The 8,168-nt window shown below is 46.1% G+C and overlaps 1 protein-coding gene across 1 annotated transcript; it reads right to left on the bottom strand.

Moving 5' to 3' along the window:
* Positions 1-2,672: 2,672 nt before the first annotated feature.
* LOC119285503 (protein high chlorophyll fluorescent 107-like) lies at positions 2,673-7,326 on the bottom strand. The gene is made up of 8 exons (XM_037564793.1): positions 6,935-7,326; positions 6,609-6,752; positions 5,767-6,072; positions 5,606-5,665; positions 4,970-5,215; positions 3,994-4,104; positions 3,552-3,728; positions 2,673-3,408 (listed from the first exon to the last, which is right to left on the bottom strand). Exons 1-8 carry the CDS (start codon positions 7,271-7,273, stop codon positions 2,995-2,997), a joined length of 1,797 nt encoding a protein of 598 aa, XP_037420690.1. The 5' UTR covers positions 7,274-7,326; the 3' UTR covers positions 2,673-2,994.
* Positions 7,327-8,168: the final 842 nt, after the last annotated feature.

Below are 8,168 nucleotides of genomic sequence, written 5' to 3'. Positions count from 1 at the left end.
TGCTTTTCTGCATGCTTATTCCTCAACTGCCTTAATGCACACATGCTAAATTCGTCAGAGTCCATATTTCATCATGCTTTCAAATTCTTCATATCATATGTTAAATGCGTGTATGAATTACAAGATATAGGGGGGGTCTCCATGATTCTACTCAACAATGTGCATTTGCTATTCAGAGCAAATTCCTCAAATATGCACATCTTCAGGGGGAGTTCTTCTATATCTTGCAATCAAATTCCTCAATATCAGTATTTACACTTCATATGTTTATCCCCGTTGAATCAATCGCCAAAAAGGGGGAGATTGTAAGTGCATCTAGTGCCCCTTAGTGATTTTGGTGTATTGAAGACTTATAGGTTAAGGGACTAATGTGTTTGTGAGTGTACACAGGTTCTATAAGTCTATGAGGAGTTTGATGTTTACGATGAAAGTCGACCCCTAAAACTGAATGTCTTCAGTTGAAGACTTTGGTTTTCTTGAAGACTTTGAAAGTGAGGAAATTAGTGTGACCTTGAAGACTTGATATTCATGCGAGGATTATGAAGCATGAAGACTTTTGTTTTTGTAGTTTCATTTTCTCTTTCTTGAGTCATAGGAAACACTGTACTGTTAAAGGGGGTCGAGGTAAAACTAAGGAAAAGTTTCCAAGTGATGCTCATCTCAAAATCCTACACCTACCCAATCCTTTCGAGTGAAGCCATTGGAAATCTCATACAGTTCAGTCAATTTCTTCAGTGACAGAGGCGAAGATCTTCTGGTCTCTGAGGAATTTGTCCTGACTGAGGAGTTAGGAATTTGCCAATGCGGATTGCCTACAAGTGAGGAACATGATAGCCCTGAGGAATTTGATACACAAATTACCGACCGTTGTTATGCTATGCGCCAGCTGTCCCAAAATATCTATTCACCTAACGGTCATATCATTGAAGGGCATTTATGTCTTATCATGTCGGGCTGCTTCCTAGGCTATAAATAGCCGCCCCCTACAACCACTAGTTGGTTGGCTCCTCCGAGAGAAACTAACACTTGTCATTGAGAGCATCCCATTCTCCGAGGACTTTGAGCGAAAATCATCAAGTGAGGAAAAAACCCAAACCCAAACACCTACAAACCCAAAGTGATTGAGCATCACTGAAGAGATTGTTCCTGTGTGAAACCGACGCTTGTTACCTTTGAGGACTGTGCATCCTCCAGGCGGTTAGGCATCATGGTCTAGAGTATCCAAGAGTAATTGTGGGTCGCCGAGTGACCGAGTCTGTGAAGGTTTGGAAGTCACCTAAAGACTTACCACGAGTGATTGTGTGAGGTCTGTGTGACCTTAGCTCAAGGAGAATACGGTGAGGACTGTGTGTTCTCAGGTTTAAATACCTAGCCGCTCCAACCAGACGTACGATTGTCACAACAGTTGGAACTGGTCTAACAAATCATCGTCTTCACCAAGCTACTGGTTTTATTTCCTCAACCCTTTCATTTCCTCATTCATGTGTTGATGAACTTGATCATTACTGTTTGAAGACTTTGACTGAAGACTTTCTCAATTTACTCGATCATATTTCTTCAGTCACATTGTTTTCAGCCTGCTCATCCTGTTTTCACGCCACTTGTACTCTGTGCTTGTTTCATTCAATCATGATGACTGCGCTACTGCTCTGTTCCGCATGCACCTGAGTACTTATTCCGCTGCTAGTAGTTCGTGACTTAGGAAATTCCTCAAGTTGAATTTCCTCAGTGAAAAATTTGTAAAAATTGCCTATTCACCCCCCCTCTAGTCGATATAACGCACTTTCAGGGGCAGGTGATGCAGTTGCACCCCGAAGAAGTTCAAGAAACTGCGGAGGAAGGGATGAGGTGGCATGGAAAAGCCTCGCTCGACGTGCATCATGAGGAGGACATGCTTATCCAGCCGTGGTGCGGGCTCCGGCTTGTCTGCCTCCGGTAGCCTCCAGCCTTCCTCCGGGACCAACCCGTCGATGACGATCCCCTCCATGTCTTCCGCAGTGACCTGAGGCGGAAGCCAATCCCCCTGGATCCAGTCGGGCGAGGGAGCGGGGCTCGACGACGAGTCCTTCTGTGCCTTCTTGGCCCGCTCAAGCTTGGCCGTCGCGTCCTTCACCATCCTCTCCGCACACTCCGGCAAGGCGTGGTGGTGGGCTTGGTGGAGAGGGCGGGTGGCGAGCTCGTCAAAGTGGACGAAGGGGTGAAAAAGGGATTTGGTAATTTTTCTACCCCAACCCTACCGTGTTTTATACCGTGGATAAATCCACCCCGAGGATTAGTGGTCGTTGATCTCCGGTCCCACGGCACCCTCAAATCTCGCCGCACAGAGGAAGTGCGACACATGGCAGATTTCCGGGGCAGGAATCGAGGTGCCGTGCCTCCACTTTCCCCACGATCCGCGGCGCAACCGCGTCCGCACGCACGCGCATTTTCAAATCGCTGTAATTTCGCCGCAGATCAATCCGATTGATCACCGGTGATCGCTTTCCTAAGAATCACTCGGTCCGCCAAACACCCTCGAGGGTCGTCCTTCACTCGGACGCACAAACGAACCGATTGAAGTCAACTTCAGGACCACAGTGGGATGAGCTCAACGCTCCGCTACGGATTGACTTGCCCTTTTACTAGGCTCCAAGGCATGAGTCTCATAAACTTAGACTCGAAGATGGCCAATGTTGGTGCTCCTCCGAGACATCGGGTGGCATCTATCCGGAGAGTTAAACTACTTGCAAAGAACAAATGTTGTAACCACACAAGACTGATGGGCTTCTATACACAGCTACACTGCTTCTCGAGCAGCCTCTGACAGAACTACATACACAATGGGCAAGTGACTGCTAATGTCAGCATCGGGGTTCTTCTTATTACAGATATACACGTAAATGCACGTACTACTTACTACTGTCCCTCAGGCCACCGTACCTGTCAGTGATCGCTGGATGGCTGTGCACGGTGGACATGGCAACAACTGCTGCTAATGCTGGACGGAAGAAGGAACTACGGGACGGGAAGAAGAGGGAGAGGCTTCCTGGTCAGCCGCCGCGTCCTCCTTTGAGAAATAACTCCCTTGGGATCAGAGCCCTCTAGCCCAGCGTCTAGCTCCGCCGGGTCCAGGGCCAGCCTCCTCCTGATGAAGCCGTCCACGTCAAAATCACTCTCTGCCTCCCGAGTGTATGCAGCACGGCGGTCCACGATGCTGTCGAGGTTGGGAGTGCTTGAACCTTCAGCCGTGCCGCTGTCGAGGTCAGAAGTACTTGAACCTTCAGCTGTGATCCCCCTGTTCCTACCTTGCTGCATCACTTGACCGGACGGTCGGTCCATGTTTAGGAGCTTCTTCACGCTGTCTAGAGCAGGATCGATGATGTCGAGGAAGCCCATGACCCAGGAGGCATCATCCATGACCTCGATACGCTGTCAGGATGGGGAATGATCAGTTGCATTGCCACGGGTCTCCCGCGGTAGGCTAACAACTGCTGCTAGCCTGCTACTATGTTGTTCATGGAGATGTAGGCACAAACACATGAACACAAAAGATATAGTTTGCATGCACTAACCTGCTGAAAATAAAGGTCCCGTATTTCTTCAGCTCGAACTGGATCCCCCTGTTCCTCCTCTAGTGCCGCCCATGTCAGCCATGTCACCTCACTCTGAGAATTGATGTTCAGCGAAGACCTCAACAATCTTCTGGCAGCAGTGTAGTTACCCACACGCTGTTCTAGGACTCCCCAAGCCTATAAAAGTAGTGCTCATAATTTAATGGTATGAGATAGTAAACGGAATAATAGCCGACATTAGGAGCTAATCTTCAAATTGCTAGAATGATGCAGTTTGAGCCTTCAAATCATGGATACAACATATGCTTCACACATACGAGCAAGCAGTCAAGTTGGACTATTTCATCAAATCAAACTGTATATATTCGATGGTGTGTGAGACAAAAAGGTATAACAAACACTTAGACAAAGTATCAGATTTTGTTCAAGTGATATTCTTTACCTGAAGACAACGAGCAGCACATTCATTTGTTGAATTAACTGACAAGGCTCTTTGATAGAGTGACCTTGCAGTTCTCTCATTTCCTTCTTTCCACTCCATCCAACCCCAAGCCTATAACATGAAATGCTAAGTTTCAAAGATAACCTAATACTGTAAAGAAAACAGTCCATAAGCAAGTAGCCATGTCAATTAGCTGGAAATAAAAAGCACATCTAAATGTTGAATGCAAAGTGGTACTCTTGTATATTTCGTTCCTGATTTTGGTAGAAACATCTGTCCTTCTAGTTGTTCATATCCAATCTTTTTTACTTCAATGTGACCAACAACATGCAAAACCTACAGATATTCCTGTGACCATATATCTGGTTCGATCCCTAGGCGTGCAGGTGTGTGTTCGCATTAGTAGAATAGCATGTGCCCACGTTAAGTGAAGCCGGTAAGATGTGTGAGCATCATGGGGTGTGGTGTGTGTGAGTTTATGTGTCTTGCTTGTACTCTCTGAAAAAAGAGAAAATGCAACACCTTCCATGGTGGAAGGTAGGTAATATATCTAATTGCACCCAAAAAGTAAACTCTACAGAAACTCAAAATATATCACTCAAGATCTTAAAGAACACTGGCTAAATAATCTAAACTCTGAAGGTGAAAGAAGGATATAGAGCACAACACAGAAGTACTAACAAAAGGGAAGGCATATTCTGAACTCAAGGGATGCACTGAATATTCCGTGAACCTTTCCATTCCCAAATGATTCGATTGTATATTTGCATACTGAATAACTAGGACTTGCAAGTTGCAGCTCTACTGTAAGAGGCACTACAACAAAGTAATGTCGGAAACTGAAAAATTGTATCTCCAGACAGAGGAAAAAGAACATTAAGAAAAGGCGTACAGACCAACTGCAAATGAAGTAAAGCAAACCGCATGGAGCTTAAATGGTCAGATTAATAAAAGAGGTAAGTGCAGAAATACTTACTATCCAAACTGGTTGGTGCCTTGGATCAATCTGAGATGCCTTTCTAAATAATACACGGGCAACATTTGGAGATGCACAATTGTATTCCAGCAGTGCAAGTGACTGTAGAATTACAGGGTCCCTAGGGTTCACAGCATGGCCAATCTTAAGTAACTTCCTTGCTTTGTCAGTGTTACCTTGATTGGCCTCAAAGAGTGCCCAAACATGCCACGAAAATCTGTTCTTGGGACTAGCCTGGACAGCTTTCTGCACAGGAAAACCGAAGTTACTTTCTGCCAAGAAACTTGATTTTCTTTCAAGGAATGTGATAAATAATACGAGGAACTATCACATGCAGATGTGAACCAATAGCACCATAGTATGACCCTAGCATTGTATTATAGTGGAATAACTGAAACCGATATAGTTACTAGTAGAGCAGATCTTCCAACAAAAACCAGACAAATAAAGGGTGAATCTACAATAATTCCATCGCTACTTGGAATTTCTTTCTACTTCACACTACCCATTAAGACAAAAAACCCTCTGAAGATACGTGAACATGAGGAAATGGATGAACAAGCCTTAGAAAATTACAAGTATGAGAACCAAACCAGTAAAAACCATCAATGGGAAGTATGATTGTCTAAGTATTACCTCAAAGAGCTTCCTCGCAATGACATTGTTTTCTGCACGCATTTCTACCTGAGCCCAAGACTACTAGAAAATTGTCATACATAAGTTCACAGTTCAACACAAAATACAGCTTGAAATTTCTTTTTATGCAGTAAACAGAAAACTATGAAGCAAATACTTACTAGCCAACTTGCACAACTTTTTGGATTGCATTGAGTAGCTAGCTGGAATAAAGTCCGTGCTTGTTCAAAGCGCTCTGCTCTAGCTTCAAGCAAAGCAAGAGTCTGGTAAATGTACTCATTTCCTCCACAATATTTCAGACCTTTTGCAAGTAGGTTCCGAGCCTTTTTTATGTTTCCTTGTTTGATTTCTAAAATTGCCCACCCATGCCAAGCTGCAATGTGCTTTGCATCAGCCACAGTAGCAGCATCAAATAGCTCTCGTGCTCTTCGAATACTCCCACCCTTGCTTTCTAGCACTGCCCAGCACTGTAATCCAAGCAAAAGGAAAACCATGACTTCTGCATGTTTTATTGGATTTCTCACTAGATGACGTAATTTCTAGATATGTCAAACATACACACTGGGGTCAATGTGCAAGATAGTTCCAGCTGGGCACATCACACAGGATTCAATCAAAAATCTCGAATGACTTCCTACATTTTCTACCAGATCGTAACAATATTTCAAGAAATTATGTTCTGACATAAATAACATGTGTAAATGAAAGCTAAATAGTAAAAAGATTGACCCTTATAGGTGCTCCCAGTGTGTTCTTTTTCGTTTGAGAAACACCGAGTATAACATATAGACGAACGAGTTATAGTTAAACATAGTCAAATCCACACATGGCATATTAACAAAAAAAATTACACTTGGTATATTAAGATATTGTTAAGATAACCGTATGGGCATTATTTATGTTGACACGTAAGCCTCTAGAGGATGAACCACATGCCCTGCATTGCTGACGTGGTATAAATTTTCTACTAGTCGGTTTAGAAGTGAGGTGATGACGTGCAAACCTGCCAAATGTATGGATTTTCTCCCTGTGTGGCTTGGCAGCCCCTTTCATAAGCCGCTCTAGCTTTGTCAAACCTCGACTGTTTGCTATATAGCTTCCCAAGCGCGACGTATGGGCGCCCGTCTTCAGGCCAATACAACATGCACTGGATCAGAAACCGATCGTCAGCTTAGAGCAACCAAACAATTAGACACTTGATGATTCTATATAAACAATAATGGAGTAGCATTTTAGAGCACAATGCAGCCTCATTATCTCTTGTTGTGTTTCAGTGAGATGTCATACTATTATGTTGGATGCATTGAACTCTGTGCTGTAGGTGCGCACCTTGTTGAGGAGCTTCTCGGCTTCCGCGAACTCGTACTTCCTGGTGTGCACCTTGGCGCGGTGGAGCCAGAGCTCGAGGTTGATGGGCAGCGGGCGCTCAGCCGTGGCGGCGGGCTCGCCCATGGCGGGCTCGAAGAGCGGGACCTTCTTCGCAATCTCCTCCATTCTCCTGTCGAAGGGGCCCTCCCCGTCCCGCTCGGGCCCTCCCCCTGCCGCGGCAGCGGGCCTCCCGCGGCGTAGGCGGAGGAAGAAGAGCGCGGCGGCGGATGAGGCCTTGGTGGTGGCAGGGCCCGGGAGGGGCGGGGGAGGCGGCGAGGACGAGAAGAGCCGCATCGCCATGGCGCTGGAGCGCGACGCGGTGCTCTGGTCGGAGCAGCGAAGCAGGTGAGGCCGAGGCGTGGCTTTGTGAGGGAGGGGGTGTGGAGTTTACGGGATTGCCCACGCGCGTGCGGTGGTGTTGACGCCGTGGGCGGGGCTGCGGGGGCAGAAGCGGGAGGCGGGGATGGGGGAGGCCGTTGGAGAGGCCCGGAGCGCGCCACGTCGCCGGGCAGGGAAGGTCAGTGTTTTTTGAGTTTCACCGGACCGGCAAAACCTCTCGGGACGAGTGCTTCGCCTCGGCGTGCGATTGGACACGAGGCGGGATGCCCGTCTCCTGTTTTCCAAGGAAAAGAGAAGCGTCCCGTTCCTGCCTGTGATTGTCACCGGGGATGTACCATGAAACTATCAACATATCTTTCTTTCTCTTTTTGTCTTTTGAAATGATCAACATCTCATTTTTGACACGCTGCGAGAGATATCACCAGTCCTGAGTTGAAAAACAATAACTTGCAGGTATGAATATGGATGATATTTTTTTACTCAAGCGATCTTTGCGGCTTTGCCATGGTTACGGAGCAATCCACGCAAAATAAACCAGCATAACACTCGTTTAGGCTGCCAGTACAGCTTAATAAGCACATGAAGCAACATAACCGCGGCAAAAACCATACTCTACTTTTAAAAACACACTGCAGTTAGGAGCCCAAGGAATGCATGCAAAAAACACAACCAAGACATGAAGCAGGCATACGGCAGCACACTACGACAACTCCGCAACCAACAGAGCGACACTATGTCCATATGTAGAGACCACGGCCAAATATACCCAAGAGAGATAGTGTCAGAATTCCCCGCGCAGCAAAAAAAAGGAAAGGGAAAAAAAGAAGTAACCCTCTCCTGAGGAAAGACGAGCAGA

Source organism: Triticum dicoccoides, chromosome 4A (genome assembly GCF_002162155.2).
Source record: "Triticum dicoccoides isolate Atlit2015 ecotype Zavitan chromosome 4A, WEW_v2.0, whole genome shotgun sequence".
Lineage (NCBI taxonomy): Eukaryota > Viridiplantae > Streptophyta > Magnoliopsida > Poales > Poaceae > Triticum > Triticum dicoccoides.
This window is presented reverse-complemented; position numbering and strand designations above follow the sequence as displayed.

What these genes read in the sequence shown, in the direction of transcription:
- LOC119285503 (XM_037564793.1), bottom strand. Translation starts at nt 7,273, where the DNA reads ATGGCGATGCGGCTCTTCTCGTCCTCGCCGCCTCCCCCGCCCCTCCCG. An exon ending in AAAATCCATACATTTGGCAG is followed by an intron (nt 6,073 to 6,608) that starts GTTTGCACGTCA and finishes CTTGGATTACAG; the next exon opens with TGCTGGGCAGTGCTAGAAAG. An exon ending in AAAGTTGTGCAAGTTGGCTA is followed by an intron (nt 5,666 to 5,766) that starts GTAAGTATTTGC and finishes ATTTTCTAGTAG; the next exon opens with TCTTGGGCTCAGGTAGAAAT.